The 24,449-nt window shown below is 45.7% G+C and overlaps 1 protein-coding gene across 1 annotated transcript in view; it reads right to left on the bottom strand.

Annotated features, from left to right (window-relative positions):
* Positions 1–83: 83 nt before the first annotated feature.
* LOC130197795 (obscurin-like) overlaps positions 84–24,449 on the bottom strand; it is a 64,949-nt gene continuing 40,583 nt past the window's right edge. Inside the window, 36 exon segments of the mRNA XM_056420684.1 lie at positions 84–2,601; positions 3,435–3,477; positions 3,672–3,765; positions 3,924–4,053; positions 4,628–4,730; positions 4,881–5,048; positions 5,833–5,946; positions 6,039–6,216; positions 6,718–6,876; positions 7,241–7,405; positions 7,485–7,601; positions 7,908–8,067; positions 8,195–8,365; positions 8,450–8,529; positions 8,631–8,831; positions 8,950–9,089; positions 10,059–10,115; positions 11,183–11,281; positions 11,396–11,448; positions 11,563–11,593; positions 11,740–11,958; positions 12,045–12,143; positions 12,227–12,259; positions 12,378–12,575; positions 12,706–12,827; positions 12,930–13,011; positions 13,750–14,031; positions 14,423–15,910; positions 16,451–16,741; positions 16,922–17,194; positions 17,938–18,213; positions 18,383–18,649; positions 21,123–21,395; positions 21,636–21,902; positions 23,229–23,486; positions 24,125–24,403. Of these exon segments, the coding sequence (XP_056276659.1) occupies positions 1,560–2,601; positions 3,435–3,477; positions 3,672–3,765; positions 3,924–4,053; positions 4,628–4,730; positions 4,881–5,048; positions 5,833–5,946; positions 6,039–6,216; positions 6,718–6,876; positions 7,241–7,405; positions 7,485–7,601; positions 7,908–8,067; positions 8,195–8,365; positions 8,450–8,529; positions 8,631–8,831; positions 8,950–9,089; positions 10,059–10,115; positions 11,183–11,281; positions 11,396–11,448; positions 11,563–11,593; positions 11,740–11,958; positions 12,045–12,143; positions 12,227–12,259; positions 12,378–12,575; positions 12,706–12,827; positions 12,930–13,011; positions 13,750–14,031; positions 14,423–15,910; positions 16,451–16,741; positions 16,922–17,194; positions 17,938–18,213; positions 18,383–18,649; positions 21,123–21,395; positions 21,636–21,902; positions 23,229–23,486; positions 24,125–24,403 (8,012 nt within the window). The 3' untranslated portion in view covers positions 84–1,559.

Genomic DNA, 24,449 nt, shown 5'->3' with positions numbered 1-24,449 from the left:
GGCGCATAAAAACCTGTTTTTCAAACTCGTCAGACGGGTTTTTCCAACATTTGTGCGAGAAGTTTGAAAGAAACTGGCCACACTTATTATTTGCGGGACAACTTTTTATTAGAACTGAGAACTAAAAAAAAAAATTCAGAAACTACACGCATACAGGACAAGCAATTACAACCTATTAGTGCGTTATTGTTGACGCGTCACATGATCCTTGTAACTCAACATATGTCTTTTTTTTTTTTAAACACCACACGGTTTGTTATGAAAAGGTAGATTATGTGAAAGTGATCTTTGCACAGACATTTGCTCGCAATCAAATACAAGATTAGAGATCTGGTTTGATATCATCTAAATAGCTTACATATGGCCCCGTGACACACTGACTTCAACATGACGAGACACGAGGATGTCAGAAACATTCGATTAATAGGTACAACCGTCGGGTTCACAATAAAAGACGTATGCGGCAGTCAAACTGTGGAACAGATTCATCTTTTGCTCGTAGAAATGTCATATTTGTAAAAGCTGCTTAACGAATAACTCAAACACCCAAAGGAGAACTCACGTTTATGAATTTAAAGGCACATAAAATAAGATATATACTTTATTAATCCCCAAGGGGAAATTAGTTCTCTGCATTTAACCCATCCTTAGTTATTAAGGAGCAGTGGGCTGCAGTGATGCGCCCGGGAAGCAACTGGGGGTTCAGTGCCTTGCTCAAGGACACTTCGACTAGCAACTAATGGGGAGAGCGGGGATCGAACCGACAACCTTGGGGTTGCAGGACGACCCCCTTACCCCACTGAGCTACAGCCGACCCTCATCTTTGATTAGACTCGAACCGATGGACCACAACGGTCTCCAAAGTTCAGTGTTGCGTATTTTAAATAGACTTCATGTTGACGTAGACGTGACCTCACCAACACTCGCTGCTCCAGGAAGCTACAGCACTGCGGAGACATTACTGAACAGAAAACCTCCCACATTTTTAAAATATATATATATATATACATATATAAATATATATATATATATAAATATGTTTATATAAATATATATATAGAGCTAAATATACCGTGTCATTATTTGTATAAAGCGATAGTCATTACTAAGGATAATGCCTGGATCAGTTAATTAGTGGGTCAAGGTTCATGATTTTCGAGAAGTTGTGTTTAAGTGATTCGTGATGATTTTCTTTTTTAAACATTTGAATTTCACTTAAAAACCGACGACAAAAGAGTTAATCAGTCAAATGTGTCAATCCTTAATTTCCGTTTCCTGTCTCCATCGTGTGTATTGAGCAACACACACTGCACATGTCATGGATCAGCTGTAACAAGGTCACAGTTCCATATTTAATACAGTTTCCAACTCGCCTAGTCTAGTGACATCATCTGACATGAACCATTCTTCTAGAAAAAAAACCCTCTTTTCCTGTTCCTCTCCCGATGGGAAGCTTCAGAGCGGAACGGTTCGTCAAACGCAGTAAAGATGCTTCCGGTCCGGACGCGCCTCGTGCAAAATGTCCCCGTTTTTAAGACAGAGGGTTCCGCCGTCCGCTCCTACTGGCCCTGGTGAAGGTCGTTGCCCGCCGCCGCGTAGCCGTAGGTCCGAGTCGACACTTTGGTTTTGAAGCTCCGCCCCCCGCCCTCCACCCGCTGCACCTCGGAGCGGTAGGACGGCGTGACCTCCAGCTCGGCGCGGCTCACCTGGATGGGGACGCGCCTCTCCGTCGGCGACGAGAAAACGCCGCCGGAGAGGTGCTCCCTGAAGCGGCTGAAGAAGCCGCCGCCCCTCTGCCTGGGCGCCGCCGCGGGCCGCCCCACGTTGAGGAGCACCGGCTGTCCCACCGCGGCGCCGCCGATCTCCCTCTGCAGCACGGAGACCTCGCAGGGCGTCTCCGCGGCGGGCTCGCGGCCGCCGGGCGACCCGTAGGTCTCGCCTTCTCCCGGGACGTAGTCCTCCAAGTCTTCGAGGGTCAAGACGCGCCTCGGCTGCTGCTCTCCCGGCGAGACGCGACCCTCCTCTTCGTCGTCGGGCTCAAAGATGACGGTGTGGGCGTCGCCCGGGGCCTCGCCGTCTTCTCCGGCCGGAGCGAGGACGGACGAGAGCTCGCGGGGCTCTCCGGAGGTGACGCTCCCCCCCTCTTCCTCCTCCTCTTCCTCCCAGGGGAGCGGCTGGCTGACGTCGCCCTGCAGCGGCGCCTGGGCCTGCTCCACCAGCTTGTTGTTGGAATTGTTCGCATTGGGGTTTTCCGGCGGGGATCTTTTAGATCGGAAGGTAGGGGTCGCGCGATCGGACCCCGCCGGTGAGACGCCCCTCCTCCTGGACAGCTTGGGCGACTTAGTGACCTTGTACTCGATGACCTCCTCCACCTCGACCCACCGGGGGTGGCTCTCCGCGGTTCTGGCTTCGGCGCCGCCGGGTTGGGTGACGTAGAGGGTCGGGATGGCGCTCTTTCTCGGCGCGGGCATCCTCCTCGGCCTGGCCGCGGGGGGCTCCGGGGTGGGGGGCTCCGAGCGGTGGGCCCCGGCGATGGTAAAGCCGGGGGACTTGTGCCTCCTCATGCGCTGGTTCTTCACCACGGTGGTTATCGTCTCCTCACTGGCGGAGAAAGAGAGAGAGAGAGAATGCAGATATTATTAAACTATCGTGAACAATATATGTGGCGTGCAGTTTGAAGCTGCTGGTCTGACGTCGACCACTCGCAAACCTACAGCTCAAGTGGCACTGATCCGTGTAACTAAATAAGATAAGCTCCGCCCACATGCCATCATGAATTGTGCTGCACGGCATATCGTGGGGTTGGATCCCGATGCAAAAGCTAATGACGTTGCCGGTTAAAGAAGACATCACCATGGTGAAGACGGCCCACCCTTTCATCGTCCTCGTGTCAGAATCCGCGGGCTTTAAATACGACGAGGCCGCGGAGAGGAGCGCACGCACACGCAAAGGAACTTTAAATCACCTTTAGTCTTCACAGAGAGACCCAATTCAACCTGAAACTAATATTTACTCAAAGTTAACTAGAACGGGCACTCGGTAGAGCGCATACCTTCGCATATCACAAGATTGGGCATTGAATTATGAACATTTTGACATTAGTTGCATGCCAATTGGATACAAATTGACCGCGCGATGGTGAAAAGAAGATTTTGACCTTTTCATGACCTTGACCGTGACCTTTGACCCGATCGATCCCAAAATCAAATCAAATGTTTCCCGGATAATAAGCAATCATCCCACCAAATTGTATGCGATTCGGTTTAAAACGTTTTGAGTTATGCAAGTAACACGCATACAAATAAATAAATAAATACACGGCGATCAAAACGTAACCTTCCGCATTTTCAATGCGAAGTTAATAAACAAAGCTCTTTCTTACAATCCATTTATCACTAGTACTTAACGTGTAATGCACACCTGGCAACACTTACATGATGACGGTTTTCTTGGGTAACCTCGTCTCCTGTTCAGTAACTGTGGGGGGGGAGCAGAATAAATGAGATTTAACACACAAAATGAAGCTAAGCGCCGAAAAATAGTCACATCTAGAGGACGCACAAGACAAGTATTCATCTTTACCATCTGCATTCAAAGATGTTATTCAGAAGCTGAACACACGAGCATATTATACAAATAGTCCTCGGTGAGGATGGGGTCCGTGTTCCTACCTTCGATCGTGATGACCTGCTCACCAGTGCGACTCACAGCAGAGGGCGGGACGAGATCCGCGGCGCACTTGGCGCTGCCCAGACGGTTACACAGCTGGCACGGGGGGCAGAGAATATATATCATATGGAGTCTCACCGATGACTCGTTGTTGCTGATTGATATCAACGGCGTTCGAGTCAACGTTTATACTTTTTTCTCGTATACATATTAATTAAAAAACACTAAAATAAAGTTGGGGACGCGTGACTGACCTCGCACTCGTAGTGTCCGAGGTCTCTCTCGGTCAGGTTCTTTATGACCAGGACCAGAGCTCCACTGCGGGGCTCGTTGTAGGTGTGATACTTTTCCTGGTCAGTCAGCAGCCGGCAATCTTTGAACCACCTTGATCATGAAAGAAGAAGAAGAAGAAGAAGAAGAGAAAAGGAGGTTATTAACACCGAGGGGGGCAGAAGAAGAAGAAGAAGGAAAATAAAGAAGAAGAAGGAAAAGAAAGAAGCGAAATAAGCAAGAAGAAGAAGGAAAAGAAGAAGAAGAAAAAGAAAAGGAGGTTATTAACACCGAGGGGGGGAAGCAGAAGAAGAAGAAGAAGAAGGAAAATAAAGAAGAAGAAGAAGAAGAAGAAGAAGAAGAAGAAGGAAAATAAAGAAGAAGAAGAAGAAGAAGAAGAAGAAGAAAAGGAGGTTATTAACACCGAGGGGGGGGAAGCAGAAGAAGAAGAAGAAGAAGAAGAAGAAGAAGAAGAAGAAGAAGAAGAAGAAGGAAAATAAAGAAGGGAAATAAGCAAGAAGAAGCAGGAAAAGAAGAAGAAGAGAAAAGGAGGTTATTAACACCGAGGGGGGGGAAGCAGAAGAAGAAGAAGGAAAATAAAGAAGAAGAAGAAGAAGGAAAAGAAAGAAGGGAAATAAGCAAGAAGAAGCAGGAAAAGAAGAAGAAGAAGAAGAAGAAGAAGTCCTACCTGATCTTGGGGCTGGGGGCGCTCTGTATGACGCAGCTGAACCGAGTGTCCTCCCCGGCGACAAATATAGCATTCTTCATTTTATTTAGAAAACGAGGCGGCACTACAAGAAATATATCAATGCATAATATATATTTAAATACTGGTTTCACAAAAAAAATCTTTGTTTAATTCTTTGTGACTAATTCTTGATATTTTCCGAGTCTCAGAATAATCCTAAATCACAACCTGGCGCACATGTTGCGCCACTCACTCTGAACGGTGACCTTGCCGAGCGTGCTGGCGTTGCCGGCCGAGCTCGTGGCGAAGCACATGTACTGGCCGGAGTCGTCCGCCGTCATGTTGTCCAGGATCAGGGTGCAGGAACCGTCGGGATCCTCGATGATGATGTGATGAGGACCGGCGTCCACGGGGCGTCCATCTACGTCCACCACGGAGGCAAAGGGGCGGGGGAAGACACACATTTAGCCTCTAGTTCAATTCAATTCAGCTTATTTTGTACAGCCACATATCACAAATTACAAATTTGCTTCAGGGGGCTTTACAGTCTGTACACATACGACATCCCTGACTTTTGACCTCTCACATCGGATCAGGAAAAACTCCCAAGAAATATAAAAAACCCTTTCAGGATGGATAGAAGAACAGATGTCATGTGACCAGAATGAACAGTGTGATGGCGTTAGTCTGTCTCTAAGTGTAATGTGCCATTCATCCATATTTGTCTGGGCAGCTTATTTGTCCAGGGCTCTCAAGTGTCACGCATTGAGCGTGAGACTCACGCATTTCGGTCTTAAGTCACGCACTCCCGCCACACATCGTATTTCTCACGCTGAAAAAAACCTCTCGTCTATTTAATGTTTTAATGTGTGTAACATGAGCTGGCCGCGCTGCCCTCACTGTGGAGGAATCAAGCGCTCCCCTGGAGTTCTGCTGTGAGGAGCCACTTATCAGCCAATCAAAAAAAGAAATGGGCTACACAATAGCCAATCCGAAAAAATACCCGTATCTGTTGTATCTGGGTAAGATTTAATCCAGCAACCAATGAAAATAAAGCATCCTGGAATTGCGCGCAACTGACTCAAATCCGAAAGTTTCGTTCTGCGGGGGGGGGGGGGGGATGGAAATGTCCCTCTTGCCTGTCTTCAAAACTTGAGAGTCCTGTTTGTCCAAAAGAGCATGTGACCAAAAGAAACATGGCGTACCCTTGTACCAAGTGACAGCTGGTTTGGGCACTCCGGTGGCTCTGCAGGCCAGCTTCACGGTCTGCCCCAGCTCGGCCGTGCAGTTTGCCAGAATCTCATCAAAGTCAGGGGGACCTATGAAAGGAGATTCAAATACATTTTGAGTGATGCGAGAAAGAAAAGAAAAGAAACTTGACTTTCGTGTGTGTGTTTCTTTTGCCGCTCACTCCACGCCGGCGTGCTGTATCGCTGCTGCAGCTCTCGGAAGTCTCTCAGCCACGAGTTCTTGATGCTGATGGTTCGGGCCTGCAGCGTGTATTTCCTCACAGAGTCCTCGCGCTCGTGCCAGATCTCGAAGGCGCGGTCGTCGCCCTCCACCGTCTCGTTCACGTCGATGTTATTCAGCTGCAGACCGGAAGAAGGACACAGACGGCAGAGACGATGACGCCGGCGATCGGGGAAAGTTAAAAAATGTATATTTTTATATTTAATTTAATTTACACTGCAGTCATTAGTATTGTATTGTATTTGTGTATGCATATATGTTGTGTATATATATATATACATATATATTTTATTTTGTATTTTATATTTTACTTTGTATACTTTGCACAGTCATTGTATTATATTTGTTTGTGTGTGTGTATATATATATATATACATATATGTTTCATTTTATATACATATATATATATACTTCATTTTGTATTTTATATTTTACTTGTATACATCTATATCTTTCATCCCTGTTTTTTATATTTTATATTTTATTCTCGTGTGTTTAGTTTATTGGTGCTGCTACTGTGACGACAAATTTCCCCTTGGGGATTAATAAAGTATATATCTATCTATCTATCTAAAGTTGACGATAAAGAAGTCAGGAAGAAATGTGAATAAAAGTCTTACCTTCATCATGTTCTTGAAAACATAAGCTTGTGTGTCGGTGTTGCTGTCTCTCTTGGGTTTGCAGATGACACAGTAGTTCTTGAACAGGAACACGTGGCGGTGGTGACCTCTAGAGGACGTCCGAATTCCTGGAGCCCCTTCCCACACTTGGAAGGGTCCCTGGTTTCAAAGAGGGGGAGGAACCAAAAATCAGGATATGTAAACAAACACGATCATTCCTATAATCACTATATTAACACTCACGGGTCTGAGTTTTTAAGAAAAACAGAAATACGTGTAAACTTCTAGAAGAATCAGTTGGGCTTCCGCTTCCGTTTCCTTCATCCCGTGAGCGCGTACGGGATTCACACGGAGAGAGAGGTAGGGGCACGGATATGTCAGGTGAAATCGTTCACCTTTATTTGTCAATTCATATGTCTTTTGACATTTTGTGACAAAAAAACACCAATGAACACTCAAGAAATCACAAATGACCTCCACCTGAAGTTTCTAAGCATACCTTCAGTCAGAGAGCTCCCCCTACCTGTCTCATTGGCTCTCCCAACACCTCCAGTGTGGCGGGGTAGTTCTCGATCATGGTGACGTGGTGGGTGTTCTCAGAGCGCTGCGGCAGTGCAGACACCATGGCGTACGCTTCTTCCAGCAGGCAGCAGTTCTGGCCATTTTTGGCCTTGTTGCGGATGAGCTCCTGAAGGTGTCAGGGGAGAGATGTCAACAAGACTGCACAGGTCTAAAAAACCGAGCCTCAAAGGAGTCAACGCTGTTACCTTGAGGGCGGCCTTGTACTTCTGAATCCTCTCCAGCGGTTGTTGGAGGCTGGCGTTGATGCTGCGTACCGGGGGGTCTGCAGGGTCTGCACTGGCTTGCACTTTATCCGTGTACTCCTACAATGTAGCGAAAGGGAAGATTTTTTTTTAATTACAATTTTTATAAATATATTTTTTCAATATATAGATTTTTTAAATATGTATTTTTTATTTTTTATTAAATATGTAAAATAAATATTTAAAAAATAAAATAAAATATGTACAGTCATCTCTATGACAAGATATTTACAAGTTAGCAAACACAATTATATTAGAATAAATGACAAAATATGCTTTCAAAAGCAAACTATTTGACAGTGTTTATGGACGTAAAGTTGAGGGTTACAGGATATTGGCTCTGCGTAACAACAGTACCGCGGTTACCTTGAAGAAGCGGTGGACGGCCTTGTCACTGACAGCAGATTCAGCCAGACTCTGACCCACTAGATAGTGGAGGTACTTCTCAAAGCCCTCCTTGTTCTTCAGGAAGCACATGGCGACGTCATCGTCTGTGTCACAGGCGTTCAGCTTCGGAAGGAATGCTCTAAAAACAAGAAAATAGTTGGGAAGGAATTGCCGCGAGCGTCTTACTGTAAATCTCACTCGTCTGTTCTCCGGGGATGGGACACAGACGTTCTTCACTTCCCGGAGTCGTCAAGAGGTGAGCTCACTTGCTGTGGAAGGACTTGATGTCGTCGATGTTCCTGAAGATGGCGTCCTTCTGGCTGCTGACGTCGGGCGGCGCATCGGGGCCTTCGGCGTGCTTCAGGTGATGGGAGGCAAAGAAGTCCATCTCTTTTACAAACTGGGATTCACCATTCATCAGGTCCTGGATGAGTTGACTAGGGACACATCATAATCGTTGGTTATGAGACGTTCCTTGAGTTCCAGTATTCCGTCAGCGAGTGTAGAAATACTTCACTTACAGTAACTTCCTCTTGTATTCGCCACCCTCGGACACCTCCTCTGTGTTTGCATCCGGAAGGTCACTCGTATCGGCAGAGAGCTGGAACAACACATTCAATTTACTATTAATATCGAAAATATTCAAAGGGCCTCAAGACAATGAGTTAGCAACGGTGAAAAAAACGGTGTTTTGAGACGCACTTTGAGTTTCTTGTCCAGGTAGGCAGGTGAGACCCAGCCGTGACGGGATGGTGTCGTTTTGGTGGGTTTGGTCCGGACTAACCATTTGAGGGGATGAGCAGAGTCCAAAACCTCCACATACTGCCCCACCTTGAGAGCGATGGCTTCTTTGTTGGCTAGGGTGGGGTTGTAGTCAGCCGTTGCCACGTAGATGTCAAACATCTGAACAAAATTGGGTAGAATTAAACTTGTAAATTCAGTATGAGTCAGAAAAAACAAACATCGGAGCTTACAGTTAAACGATTCTGGACAACAACATATCAACGTCTACACTTCTCACCTCTCCCCTGGCGTCCCCCTCGTCGGACTCAGAGGAGGAGTCGGCGATGAGAGACGGAGGACGAGAGCGGCCGAGATGAGGCGACGGAGACGGGGTCTTGGTCTCATCGTCACTGTCGACACCTGGTACCCGCAAGGAAGCTGAGGCAGCATGGACGGAGGGGGGTGATCAGAGGAAGACGTGTCAGTGGGGCAAAGGAGCAGAGCATGTCAAACACAATGAACTGAACTTGTCATTCTTATGTACCGTGAATACGTGAAAGGCAAAGGAAGGGATCGTGTCTTTAGTTTGGTAAGAGGCGGGACCAGTCGGCTCAAAGTCCAACTGAAGCACTAACGGACTCTCTGCTGCCATCTGCTGGTGCTTTATTTACTTGTTAGAATGAATCTAAACATTCAAATCACTACCCTTATAACTTATTATATATATTGTTTTAAATCTTTGTGATGTAAAGGGAAAAAATCCACAACAATCATTTCATTCTAAATGCTTTGCCGTGTGTTAGTGTTGTGACGACATGCGAGTAAAGGCCACAGGACAGGTAACGGGTTATCTGAGCTCTCCACATACATGTCTGTCGGGGGGCATGTATTCCAATGAGAAGTTGGTGAGATAACATACTCATTAATAAAAATCTATTTGAAATCCATTTCAAAGAGGAATATGTTAGGGCTGCGCCTTCACATATAATGTTAGATTAGATTAGATTTTACTTTATTAATCCCCAGGGGGAATTTTTTTGTTGCAGCAGCAAAATACTTTTAAAAATATACAATAAAATAAAAATAAAATAGCGGGACATATTACATTCAAGAATTTAAATTAAAAAAAGAAATGAAAAAGTAAAAAATGTAAGAAAAAAAATAAAAGTGGAAAAATGAAAGTGTCTCTAAAGTGTAAAGTGACAGCGGTGCAAAGTTTATTGATGATCAGTTTGAGGAGGATTTGGCCAGAGGTGATTTATTGTGAACACATATAAATATATATATAGTTTTTGTTCTGTATGTAAAAGGAAATGTTCCTCAAAGATGTTTCCATAAATTCCCTGTATCTATAACTCAAAGGGGAAATGTACAGTATTGTAGAGCTGATGCACTTGGGATACATACTGGTAGTTTTGGGCCAAGATTTCATCCACTGGAGCACTTCAAGATTCTGTACGCTGTCTGAATAACAAATTCATGATTGGATGAGCATTGTATTGATCGGATAGCTAAACTGATGGATGTAAATTGCTTATGAAATGATGTCTGCATGAAGCAATGAGAAGTGCTCAAAACATGCTGGAAAACAAGTGCGAGAAGAGCGGGAACGTTTGGTGTCAACCTCAAATCTACTAGAGGATGAATATTAATTCAAGAATTGAAGAGCTAAAGCAGTCACGTCACACAGCATTTCACAATTCTTGAAGAATCACTGATTTCTAGACGGGCAGGTAACAAAACACGACCAAGAAGCACTAGTTACTGTTTAGTATTTTAGGAGTACTTTTATACTTTCAGCATCTTTGGCAGAAAGCAAAGACTTTCATATTTCATAATGCAGCGTCAGAAAACCACTCCTAATTTAGTAACGGGAGAGGCGACCTGCAGATTTTTGATTCCCTTCACACACACAAACACACACCACAGAGGTGATTTAATGCAACCTCAGCATTTTAAATCACCCGACGTAGTATGGAACGAAAACCGATGTAGTTTTGGGAGCCTTCGGCCTCGGTTGCTTCTGACTTTATTTAGTATTTTTAATTAATCCTGTCACGGTTATAGCTCGCTGCATGTATGATGACGACAGCATGAATCATTCATGGGACTTCACCTTGACAACAAGGGTAGCTGGCAGGATGTTAGTCCAGCATGCAGATGTGTGTTTACCTTTTATAAAAGTCTGGAGGCGAAACATCTCTCTGTTTATATCTGAACTCTAAATGTGATGCTATCCCATTACTGAGAGCAACTGGCATGCTGTCAGAGCTCCATGGGGTCTGCAGTCAAACATTTCTTTTTAAATCCTTGCTTTATCTTGGATGAAACCAGATTTGAATGAGCACGGTCGTGTTGAACTAAACTCGGTTTGCAGGAACACACCAATCAACTGTTGAGGCTAATTTAGGTCAAGTTTGACTGTGAATTCAGATTTCTGAATTGTTGAAAGTAGAAATGACTTCTTTCAAAATAAAACACTCATTGAATGCTGAAGAGCAGAGGCAGCATGGTCCATAACACACACTTACCTTGCGTCATCTTCGCTGATACCATCTCAGTGATCTGGGTGGTGAGTTTCATGAGGAATTCCTCTGACCCTACTTCCCCGAGGTAGGGCATTTTAATCTCTTGAAGCACACGCAAAGAGGGAAGAACACCATCAATATTGCAGTTTTGATGACGACAAATTATTCGTTGCTATGAATAACAAAATATATAAATGCCAGTGTAAAAGATGATACCTTTTGCTCTGCCAGCCTCCTCCTCTGGGGCACTAACTGTAATTCCAAGAACCCTGAGGAGAGCACATGTTACATTTGTGTTTCCCATATGCATCTGTATAAAATATACTGTACTTATTTTTAATGTGTAGTGCCTTTATGAAGCTGAAATCGCAAGAAAAACTTACTCTGAGGCTCTGGTCTCCTTCTTTGGTTGTGCTACCGGGAAGAGGGGTGACAACACAAAGACAATCAAACCCAGGAGAGAAACTGTGAGAGCTGTTCACTCGACAAAGAGTCTTTATAGTTTATGAATATATTCCAACTTCAACATCATTTTTAAATAGAGCGCCCGTTGGACTCACCGTCATCAACCCCGAGGTGGGCGGTGCAGATGGACTGCCCCGCTCTATTTGTGGCAATGCAGGTGTAGGCGCCCGTGTACTCGGTGCCCACGTCCATCAGGATGAGGCTGTGCTGGCGTCCCGAGCTCGCGATTTTGTATCCCTTGGTGTCGGGCTTGATCCACAGGACGTCTTCCACCGATTCCTCCTTCAGCCACGAGACCATCGGAGTGGGGGAGCCTGGAGAAGTCATGAAAATATGACGCTCTTTTTGGATGTCCCCCGGAGAAGGACGGTCAAACAATCGCGCGGTACATTCAACGAACCTTCGACTTTGACGGACAGAGTGATGCTGGCTCCTTGTTTCACCTTCCTGTTGCTGAACCTTTCAATGAAGCGGGGGGGCACCAGAGGCACCTTGGGGTCTGTGGAAATATAGTGTAAAACATAAGCACATTACACGACGACTAACGAGAGTACCAAGTGCGTTGGATGAATGTCGAATCACCTCTTTTGACTTGTGGCATCATCTCCCCCGGATCTGCAAAAAAACATATTGTTGTTACAATATCTGCATCTAAACTACATTTATTAGAAATCAAAGTCAGTTAGAAATACGGTTCGCTCTTTTTACATAGGCAAGGTCCTTGCATACATACTCAGAACTATCAGGCGGCCAGAGGAGTAGGCAGAACCAGCTGCGTTGCTGATGTAGGCAGAGTACTCCCCCATGTCCTCTTTCTTCACCTGCCGGATCTCCACGGCATGAACGTCTCTCTCTGCCAGCAGCCGGATCCTGTCTGAAGGCCGCAGAGGGTGGCTGTCTTTGAACCAGTAGACTCTGGGTTTGGGGAAGCCTGGAAGACGATCGGGATTTCAGAAACAACACTCAGTGGGGTTGACATCTTTTATTTTTTTAAAGATGTTACAATAAGCTGTTAATTTGTTGCCTTAGATGAAGTTATTACCACGGGTTATTAAACTCACCCTTCAATTTGAGCTGCATCGAAGCGATAGGTGAACCCGGACTGACATGAACGTCATGAAGCTCGTCCACAACTTGTGGAAGCTGATCGTCTTCAGCGACTGACTCAAATGTCTCAGTTTCCCTGGATGAGGATAGAAGAACAGCAAGCTTCAATAATTCTGTATTTATTATTATTATTATATATATTTGAAACTTCATAATACACCATTCATAGTAAATGTACCTTGACATGTATCCCTTGGCGCTGACATAGGAGGATGTCTCAGTGGCATCAGCAGCAGTGTCGTAATCGGAGCTGCACGACACTGAAGGGAAAGATTGATATACAGCATGAAACTGTGATCCGTGAAATCAGCGATCAATACACGTGACATCGCTCGTCTTGTGAGTTTAATGTCTACATTATCTTAATTAAACACAGGGCACTTTTTTGTTCTCACAAAGTCTCATAACGAGGACATTTTAAAAATAATTAAAAATTGTACCACTCGATTTAAGAGGTTAACTGTTGAATTGTTAGATAATACCAATCGGTTATTTTTAATCCATTGAGTTGCAATAATGTAATATTTTGCTGGAGCTACGTTCCTTAAAATCAGTACTTCAGCTTTAAAAAAAAAAAATTACGAATAATGCGTCCAACTACATGTGCTGCATCTAGATGTTAGTTTCAAGTGTAGCGGGAAAGAGAAGAAAAAAAATGGCAATAAAGAAGCAAGAGAATGAGACAGGAGACGCATCCCCTTCATAATAATAATAATAATTCAAACTTATATAGCTCTCATCATCCTGTGTGTTGGACTACTGCGACAGTTTATGGAAAAATAGTTACATTTTGTTGTGATATTTTTACTATCCATGTCATAGCTGTACTGGTAATATGTCAACAATCCAACAATCTTTCACCTTCAGTCAGAGGAAATGTAGTAATTCTGAAGCCAAGGTATTTGTAAAACTAGCATGTGTGTGTGTGTGTGTGTGTGTGTGTGTGTGTGTGTGTGTGTGTGTGTGTGTGTGTGTGTGTGTTATTTATGTTGACTCACTGTCCACCCTGAGTTCAGCCTTAGTGGCTGCGATGCCGCTGCTGTTTTCAGCCGTGCAGCGATAGGCCCCCATGTCAGTGGGCAGCACGGTGGTGATGATGAGTTGGTGGCAGCCCTCCTGGTCCTCGTTGATCATTAAATGGTCATTCTCCTCGAGCAGTTTGCCGTCCTTGTACCAGTGGACGGTGGGAGTGGGCTTGCCGATCACAACGCAGTCGAAGCTGACTGGATAACCATCGGGAACATCCTGACTGTGCAGCTCGGTCAGGAAGACGGGGGCGGCTGGGTAACAGGAGGGAACAGTCAGAGAATCAAAAAGAACATTTGAGTCATATATATAACTATAACTAACTAGTAAACTAGTAGAACATCATGTGAATGTGTTCCTTTGTAAGGTAAGGAAGTTTATTTTCATTGTAAAAAAAATATACAACGAATTGAAGGTTGGCGACTCAACATTCAGTACAGCATCAACAGTAAAAACATGTATAAAAACATTAAAACAGGACATTTCAAAATAAAGAATAAATAAAAAATACAAATAAATAAAACATAAAACACAAAAAATAAACAATTAAATACATTTGTATATGGATTTTGGAAAAAATCTATATACTTATTGAAAATGAATATATTAATTATTTAGAAAGTGTATCCAGATTGCGTTTCTGACCTGCTGCTCCGGCCATGAATGCAGGAGGCTGTCTGTCTGGCGTGGGGGTCTGCGTGCCGTCTTGGGTGTAGCCCATCTTTTTAATTCGCAGCTCCACTTTGAGAAAGCCCGCCTCCAGGATGGTGGTCTCCACGGGAACCCCGTGGACCGTAAACATCTCCTGGAACCTCTCGGAGGCCACGTCGGCCTCGGCCCGCGAGTCGAAGCGAATGTAGATGTAGCCGTCGTCCTCTCTGTACGAGTGCGGGTCTGGAGGACCCAGGTCTCCTTCTTCCGCGCTGACAAACGGTTCTTCCTCGACGGCCGGCGGGAGGTGCGTGCGCAGCAGGCGCCGCAGACGTCTGCTCGCCCGCCTCAGGGACTCGTCCATCTCGCTCCCCGAGGAGCTCTCGGGCTCGCTGTCGGCGCTGTAGCCCACGGTCAGCGGCCGCCGCCCCGAATATTCACTCGCCGTCTCCACCGTGACCGTACCGCTGTGAGACGTGACTCCGAACTTGTTGGTGACCTCGCAGGTGTAAAGCCCGGTATCCGTCGTGTCGATGGCGGTGATGACCAGGGAGCAGGTCCCGTCGTTATAGATATCGATATGGTGGTGCTTGCCGTCCTGCAGGGGTTCTCCGTCCTTCAGCCACCGCATCTTATCGGGCTTACCTTCCGCCACACACTCCAGATGAATGGTGCCGTTGGGCTCTTTCGTCTGGTCTTTGAAGGCGTCCTTGAAGACGGGTCGCATGACCTTGCGGGCTTTGTAGCCCTTGAAGGCAGCTTGGATCTTAATGGCGGCGTCGGTGAGCTCAGGCTCCTCCTCTTTACTGATCTCCATGATGTCAGCCTCCTCCGCGGGCCCCCGTCGTCCATCCGTCTGCTGAACCGTGGTCGTTTCAACTTTAGTGTGCTGCACTGTTCTCTGCTCGGCCATCTGGAAATGTTCAAAGAACCTCTCAGTGGAGATGTCCCCCGTCTCGTTGCTCGCCGCGACGGTCGACTTGCTGCTCTTCTTGAGGTAGGAGACCAGCGTTGAACCCCCAGAAACAGACTCGTCCTCAGAGCTGGCGGACAACTTGGACGCCGTCTGCTTCTTCGACACAGCGGCCTGCACCTGCTCCACCGATTTCATTTCCACTTTCTCGACCGATTTAATTCCCACTTGCTCTTCTGATTTGATTTCCACTTTCTCTACCGATTTAATTCCCACTTGCTCTTCTGATTTGATTTCCACTTTCTCTACCGATTTAATTCCCACTTGCTCTTCTGATTTCATTTCCACTTTCTCTGAAGACTTCGACTCTTTCGGCCCCGATTTGTTTGGACCGCCGCCGACAACCTCCTCCGGTTGTTCAGTGATGGAGTCCAGCGTCGGCTCTCGACTCATGCGTCGTTTCTTGGCCGATTCCTGCCACAGCTCGTGGACGTCGCCTTCTTCGGCGGCTTCTGGAGGCAGACTGGGCTGCCCCATCGTCACAGCCTCTTCCTGCTTGGCCTCCATACCTAGAAACACAATGACGTTTTCAATGCTCCGATGTGGTTCATGAAGTTACTGTCAGGACCCATACACCCCGAAAGGTTTTCAGATTCCACAGTATCATTTAAACTCCATCTCAAAACATACCTGTTTATTTGGTTGATATGAATATTCTATGGCATGATTTTTATCTTCTCCGTTTATTTATTTTATTGCACCATCTTTTACTGTGTATTGTACTTTGTTCTTTTAACTGTTGACATGTTTTGGCCCTTGTTATTGCCAAATTGTTTTAATTCACGACTGAACTGCACTTTGTGACACTTTGTCTGTGATAAGTGCAAAATAAATGAACTTTACTGACTTAATTTCACCATAAATCATACTGAGCCCTGTCGATAAAAAACTTAAATCTGTGGAGCTGAATATGACAACACAATAAGGCACTTTTATAATTTGTGATATTGGGCGATACAAAATAAACTGAATTGAATAAATGTTACAGTTTTAGGTCAAAGCACAACAACGTAGTATAAAGCCAAAGAGTACCAAACACATCCACTCACCAAGCTGCACAGTGTGAGGCAACTCAACGGGCTCTCCAATCCCAGCTCTGTTGATGGCCCCCACTCGAAACCTGTAGCCGCTCCCCGGGATCAGATTTTCAAACACAAACTCCGTGTTGCACACGGGTTCAGAATGACCGGGAAGCCACAGGGCACTGTCCGTCAGCCGCATCTCCACCCTGTAGCCCAGAATGGGACTTCCTCCGTCATGTAAAGGCGTGAACCAAGAGAGGGTGACGGACTTTTCCGTCTTGCTGAGGACCTCCGGGTCCTCTGGAGGATCAGCTACAGCTGTTAAGAAGGAAAGACGCTTCTATGAGCAATTAGGAACGACACAGATTGCCATGTTTATCTGTCGTACTCTGTTTTCTCCACAGTGTCAAGACTATCTCTCCATCATGTTGCATTGCCACGCACGGCACATACACTGGAGCACATTAGTAGGTGGATAATGAACTTAGAGACACTTACTGATGATGGTGAGCTTGGCCAAAGAGAGAGCATCTCTTGCAGCAAATGTAATTTCCAGCGGCGGCAACAGAGGCGCTCGTCTCAGGACGAGGCGGTAAGAACACCCGTCGGCCCTCATGGCCCAGAGGTCACTGGACATGATCTCAACGCCGTCGGCGTACCAGGCGACTTCTGCCACGGGGACCCGCTCGGTGAGCTCGACACAAAACTCAACCTTCTCTCCCACTGCGGCCACCTTGTCCTCCAGAGCCTTCACTACGTCCAGCTGCCAGCCTGATGGAGGGGGAAAAAAGACATTCATTATAATGCAATAGGGCTGCAACAACAAATCGCTAAAATCTATAAAAATCGATTATTAGAATAGTTGATTCGTTGTGTCGCGCGATTATTCCGCCACTCAATAAGTTGCGGAGATGTTTGAGTATTAAAAAAAGTTGAGCGCAGGGCGGAGCAACAACAAAAAAAGAAGAGCAGAGGTAGAGGAAAGACCTTAATGCCGAGTTGCGAAAGCCAATCAGCGTTGAGAGGCCCCGCCCCTCACCTCTAACGTCATGGCGTCGGTGGATCTAACTGGCTGCTGCTACGGTAGTTTTTTTAGACGGAGTCGATGAACGTCACCGAGCTGTGTGAGCCTACGGGTGATGTTATGAACCCAAATACGAGGGCGTTGGATGTCACGACGTTTGTGGGATGTCCTCAACGAGTATAAAGCAGAACTAGTGGTTAGTTCTTCCGTGGTGGATGAAGGAAATGATAACCGTTTCCACGGAGCAACAGAGATAAGCCACGCCCCCTCTCGGCCGCTAATGAACCACAAATAGTCGGGCGAGTAAACTCACGCGGGTAAAACGTTGTCAGTTCTGCTTTTGAATAAAGGGTTGGACATTTTTTAAAACTTTTTTTTTTAATCCGATTCATCGAAAAAATTATCTACAGACTAATCGATGATTAAAATAATTAGTTGCAGCCCTAGAACGCAACTTCAAAGTCTTGCAGTGGTCGTCCGGATGACTCGCCTTTGACAGCGAGTTGGGCGGATGTGGATGCCGTGCCAACTTTGAAGGTCACGGTGCAGCTGTCCTTCACTCTCAGCTCCTTCAGCAGCAGCAGATGACGACGGCCGTTCTCAAACGTCACGATTTCCGCGTTAGGGGACTCCCTCACTGGCTTCCCGTCGAGGAGCCAGCCACAATCTTTGCTCTCGGGGCGAGAGAGGGCACACTCAAACAGCGCTTCGCCTCCATCGAAGGTTTCCACGTTCTCCAGGCCCTGGACGAGGTCAATGGGTTTGCCTGGAAAGAAAAACAATTGGAAAAGGAATAAAGAAAAAGAGGAAGCCAGATTTAGGAAGTTTAAACAATGTTGGAAGGGCACATGCTTCATGATGATCAGCATCAGGGACATAAGGGAGCAGGGGAGACTCTCTGGGAGGCCGAGGTCTCCATGTGGAGGGAAGCTCACCTTCCACGTAAAGTGAAGCGACCACGCGAGTCCCCTCCGCCTCGCAGCTGTACGTGCCCCCGTCCTCAGCGGACACGTGGCTAATGTACAAGCGCGCCACGTTCCAGTCCTGCTCCACTAACACCCTTCGGCCGTCAGGCTGCAATGGCTGCCCGTCTTTCTTCCACTGAGCCTTGACCGGCCGCGTGTACTGGCAGATGAACTCAGCCGGTTGGTTCTTAAGCACCCGGAGGTCCTCCATCTCGCTCACCACTTCGACTGTGGGATCTGAGGTTGGGGGCATGGGTCACGAGTCAGGACCATTTAAGATATGAGAATAAGTGACGGATAATGCCCGAATGATATATGAGCTTTATAAGCCCCAAGGAATGTTGAAGAGATATTCAGATGGAAGTGATAATATCGTGTTGTTATGGATTGCCCAAAACACATTATCTGTGCCATGGTACAGTATCTTATAGATACAAATATAAGATGCTTAAAATATAATTTGCTGTCCACTGTGACCACTGGATTATCTAATAAATAGGGGGTCAAAAAGCCCAACCATCGAGATTCAGGTTAATGGTCACAATCCAGGCAGCTGATGAGAGGAGGGGGTGAAGTGGATATGAAGACCAAAGGTAGGGAGGTTGGCGGTTTTAGTGCTTGAAGGTTAAAGGCAGAGCTTGGTGGGGTGGGATGGTGGCGGTAAATCAGCAGGATGGGTGGAGCAGCACTTTCCTAACCCATATTTTTCGTTCACACCTTTCAGTGTTTTACGATGAACAATAAAACTCGGATTAAATCTTAGCGTCACAATAAATCAAGTCTACTGTCACTATATCTACCACATGTATATCATTCACAATCTACATAAGCAAAGGACAAATACATTCATGGCTGCTTATGAAACCATATAATAATCACGATGACGCTTTTGACTCAATAAACTTGAAGTGCCACAAGAGTTGAGGAGTTTCTCGGTCTTCAACAACGACTCGAGGGATCCCGTCACAGATGCTTCCCGCATGCAGTGAATACCAAACATGTTCTTCCCAAACACGGTGGAGACTGCAGAAGAGGTCACTTTCACCGCGTGGTTACAGTGAAGAGGATTTACTCAACATCTTCTTCAGGTTTAGCCAAAGCGTCACGAGGGATCGTAACACTTGTTGCCTTCGCATTGAAAATGCGAAAGGTTATGTTTTGATCGCCGTGTATTTCTTTATTTCTTTATTTATTTGTATGCGTGTTGCTCGCATAACAAAAAAAGTTTTAAACCGAATCGCATGAAATTTGGTGGAATGATTGGTTATTATCCGGGGACCATTTGGTTAGATTTTGGGATCAATCGGGTCAAAGGTCAAGGTCATGAAAAGGTCAACATCTTCTTGAATCGCATGAAATTTGGTGGGATGATTGGTTATTATCCGGGGACCATTTGGTTAGATTTTGGGATCAATCGGGTCAAAGGTCAAGGTCATGAAAAGGTCAACATCTTCTTGAATCGCATGAAATTTGGTGGGATGATTGGTTATTATCCGGGGACCATTTGGTTAGATTTTGGGATCGATCGGGTCAAAGGTCAAGGTCATGAAAAGGTCAACATCTTCTTGAATCGCATGAAATTTGGTGGGATTATTGGTTATTATCCGGGGACCATTTGGTTAGATTTTGGGATCGATCGGGTCAAAGGTCAAGGTCATGAAAAGGTCAAAATCTTCTTGAATCGCATGAAATTTGGTGGGATGATTGGTTATTATCCGGGGACCATTTGGTTAGATTTTGGGATCAATCGGGTCAAAGGTCAAGTTCATGGAAAGGTCAAAATCTTCTTTTTACCATAGCGCGGTCAATTTTTATCCAATTGGCATGCAACTAATGCCAAAATGTTCATAATTCAATGCCCAATCTTGTGATATGTGAAGGTATGCGCTCTACCGAGTGCCCATTCTAGTTATCTCTGAAATGCAGCTGACAAAGTCCAGATGCTGGCGATCCGCCACGGAGGTAAACCGACACACTCAGTCATTCACCGCCATGAGCCTCCAAAAGGCACCGTCGATTTGTTTTTTAATACTATACCTTGATTTGGTGACACTATGAAGAAAAGACTTGGTCAAATGGAGCGAATGGAATGATAGCAGATGGAATCAAGTACGTTTCCCCAATTATTTATGGCGGATTCTGTTTCGGATGGGTTGCAACTGGGGTTGAAGTGTAAGAGGCCATTTATTCAAACCAAAGGACAATGGTTCATACTCATGGTTCACAGCAGGGAGACGTCAGTCAACAAGCAGCAGCTTGTATGTTTTGGTTGTGTCAAAGCATGATTATTATTTTTGTTATTATTATTATAATTATTATTATTATTATTAATGGAATAAGAAACAAAGCTGCTCATGCATGATGAAGCACTGAAATGTGAAAATATCTACAATTAATCTACTCATGAACTTCAAAGTTTTAATGGAACCCCACAGAAACCAAAAGTCATGCTACGTTTACACCACATATATTTTGGTTAATGCCAATCATTAAGTAGCAAACAGAAGTCATTTGGTACACTTTAGTTTCCTGTGCATGCTATTTAAATAAAATATATGTAATTTTTTTTCCAATAATCCAATTGCACATTGTACTGGCAACAAAACAATTTTGGATTGAAAATAATCTACAAATACTACATTTGGAAGATTTGAAATGTAGAAATACAATCCTCCGCTGCTAAGAAGGAGTGTCTTTATAAAGTTGATACCTTTGACTAAGAGCTTTGCCGTCGCTGTTAAACCGCCAGCTTTGAACGCGACCGTGCCCGAGTCGTCCGTGGCCAGGTTCTTTAAGGTGAGTGTGTGGATGTGGCCGTGGCTCAGCTCTATCTCACTAGAGGGGCTGCTCTCCAGCAAGGTGCCATCCAGCCACCACTGCACCTGGCCAGGCGCCCTACCAGACAGCTGGCAGGAGAAGGTTGCCCATTCCCCAACAAAGACGTCGGTGGTCTTAAGACCACACACGATGAAGACTTCTCTCACTGTTGAGTGAACAAACATACACATATGCATACACTGAGCTTCTAGCGTACTCGTCGTCAGCATTATAGCAACTTTACAGAGAAAAATGACACCCGACATCCACAGTGTACAAAGACGCAGGTCCTAAAAACAGACCTACTATTCTACTTGAAATAATTAATTGTAGAACACAGTCAGAATTAAACTAACCGGCCTGAGTAAAAGTCAAGGATAGATGAACCAGTTTTGAAATAGGCTACCTTGCACTGCCAAAGAAGCTGTGGTGAGCTGGTCTCCTGCATCACAGGTGTAGTAGCCACTGTCCTCAGGCTCCAGGTTCCGTAAAACGAGCTCTTGAATGCACCCTTCCTGCCTCATCTCACACTTCTTCCCGGCCTGGAGGACTATGCCTCCTTTCCTCCACTCAACGCAAACGCCTGGCTTAGACAGCTCGCAGCGCAGGGCAACATCCTCACCCTCTAAGGCGTCCAGGTTCTTGAGCTCTTTGTGGAAGAACACTGGGGCACCTGGTCAGAATTTAAAAACGGGAAAGTTTGGCATCAGCTGTGTAGATGCTAAGATCGGCATCCAGGCACGTGCACAGATAGAGCCCTAGTGGTGCTCAAGCACCAGCCCCTTTGCCCTGGATGAGTAAAGTGCCCTTTTGGCTGGAGACCACTTTTTTCATTCATCAGTATTTAATAATAAAAGTTACTCTCTCTGTCATCAAGTCCCCCCAAATGTGTTTTAATATCCGACGGGGCATTTACTTGAGTTCTTGTGAGAATTTCGCCCCGACGCTCACAAGCCCCCCCCCTCCTCCGCAGGTCTCCTCCCGCCACGCCAAACGGGTGCACCTCCTTCTCCTCTGACCCACAGCACCAGACAAACAGGTCATGCCGGTGTTTGTCCCCTGACGTTGTTTTGTGATAAATCAACCACAACATTAGCGTTGCTGAAAACATGATGTCACAACTGGTCCGACGTTTCCAAAAAAAATAAACAAACAAAAACTCACGAAATCCGTGATTTCAAAGCCTCGTCCAGCTGTTTACAGACATTAGTTATGTTTAGAGAATAGAGAGAGAGAGAAAAGAGAGAGAGAGAGAATTCTTATTCTGTTCTATTTAACCCGTTCTATTTAACTGGCTAGTCTAGGATTTGCGTGGCCAGACTGGAAAAAAAATCATAAGGCCTCTCTTGTACAGAGGGCCGGGCCAAATGTGGAGGCGGGCCGTATCCGGCCCGCGGGCCTTAGTTTGAGGACCACTGCTCTTGGCTGTTGATGTCTATCAATATCGCTCATTTCGAAAATGACGTCAGAGGGCAAAACGGATCCGTATCAGACCAGCGAGGAGGGCAATATGTGGCTGGCATGACGACCCATTAGCCAATCAGAACGCTTGTACTGTTGTTGCTATACAATAATTCATCTTTATTCATAAAGAAAATGTAAGCTAGCGGTCTGATGCTGCCCAGAGGAGACGCAGGTCGAGGATGTATTGCATCATCAGTGTATTGCTGCTTATGCTTCAACTCTGTCAGAATTGTTTTTTGGCATTAGGTGCCCTTTTTTTTGGTTTGAGTACCTGCCCCCCAAAATGTCTGTGCACGTGCCTGTCGGCATCAGATAGTTTGAGATGACGAGACGCGCATCTCTTTAGAGAAAAGCTAAGCTGACGCATCGGGATGCGAGACCGGGTTTGCGGTGGAAGGAAGCGGAACTTTCAAGACTAGTTCAGCACATAATTTCGACCCTATCTCGTTCCACATTCTTGAACCTGATCAACAGGAAACATACAGTATATACGTATATATATATATTTTTTTTTAGAGGTGGCATCGCTCTTTACCTTCCACAGTCAAGGTGACGTCACACTGTGCATCTCCAGTGTCACACGTGTACGCTCCCGAGTCCTCCGGCACCAGGTTGTGGATACAAAGCTGGTGGAGCGCCCCGTTGCTCCTCAGGTCGTACTTGAGACCTGCTCGGACGGCCACGGTGTTTCTGATCCAGGTGACCGCGGCCTTGGGGTCAGAGACGGTGCAGGCCAGAGTGACGGCTTCGCCCTCTACCGCCACAGCGTCGTGTGGCTTCTCTAGTATTAGCACTGTAAATGTGGGAAACCCAGAAGTGGATTTAATGATGATAGCGTTCACATGCAGCGGTTCCTTTTCCCTTTACAGCCCTGGCAATAATCTTTTTTAAGCTGTTTTTTTAACCCTCCTGTTACCTTTACATTTACAAACATATTTTACCCTCGGGGTCAATTTGACCCCAGCAATTAAAACCTCCAGAAAATTATTAGAATTTATATTGTTTCCCAAGTTTAAGTGTGAGGTACTTTATGTTTGTTTGTTGACTACCTAAATAGCCCTTTAAATATATAAAAAAGTTGATATTTCTTATATGTTTGACACAGTGAAAAACAGCCTGGGGTCAAATTGACCCCAAGGAACACCGACATTAAACATTGAATGGGGTCAAATTGACCCTAAAGGTAACAGGAGGGTTAAGCTGACAGTTTGATCAGAGATTTTTTTTTTTAAGCTTTAACTGTAACATTTGATAAAAATAAAAAAAATGTAAATGTAGTATTCATAATAACATTTATAGCAAAAAAGGCAAATAATTGAAAGCTTTCCTATAGGGGAGATTATTGATGATGGCGCCAGCATGTTTTCATTTGCCAAGACAAAGCTGTTTGGTGGTTGATGGAGATGGATGTGACCACGTCATCTCCTTTACCTTTGGGTTTCTCCTCCACCTGAAGACAGGCCACGGTCTTCTCTTCTCCCACCACGAAGGCAACATCCCCCGATTCGTCCGCGGTCACCATCTTCAGGACCAGACGGTGCACTTTGCCGTGGCTGCTCATTTGATTTAGATCATTATTTTGGAGGAGGTTGTCTGCGAGCCACCATTCCCCGTGTGCCACGCCGGAGTGCGTCAACTCGACCTCAAAGACGGCGTCCTGCCCAGTGGGCACGGTGAGATCGCAGAGTTCTCGGACGAAGCGCACGTGCTCTGAGGGGGAATGGGGTGACGGGAGGTCAGTGACCAGATCTCTCCA

The sequence above is a fragment of the Pseudoliparis swirei genome, chromosome 8, assembly GCF_029220125.1.
Source record: "Pseudoliparis swirei isolate HS2019 ecotype Mariana Trench chromosome 8, NWPU_hadal_v1, whole genome shotgun sequence".
In the NCBI taxonomy this organism is placed as follows: domain Eukaryota; kingdom Metazoa; phylum Chordata; class Actinopteri; order Perciformes; family Liparidae; genus Pseudoliparis; species Pseudoliparis swirei.
This window is presented reverse-complemented; position numbering and strand designations above follow the sequence as displayed.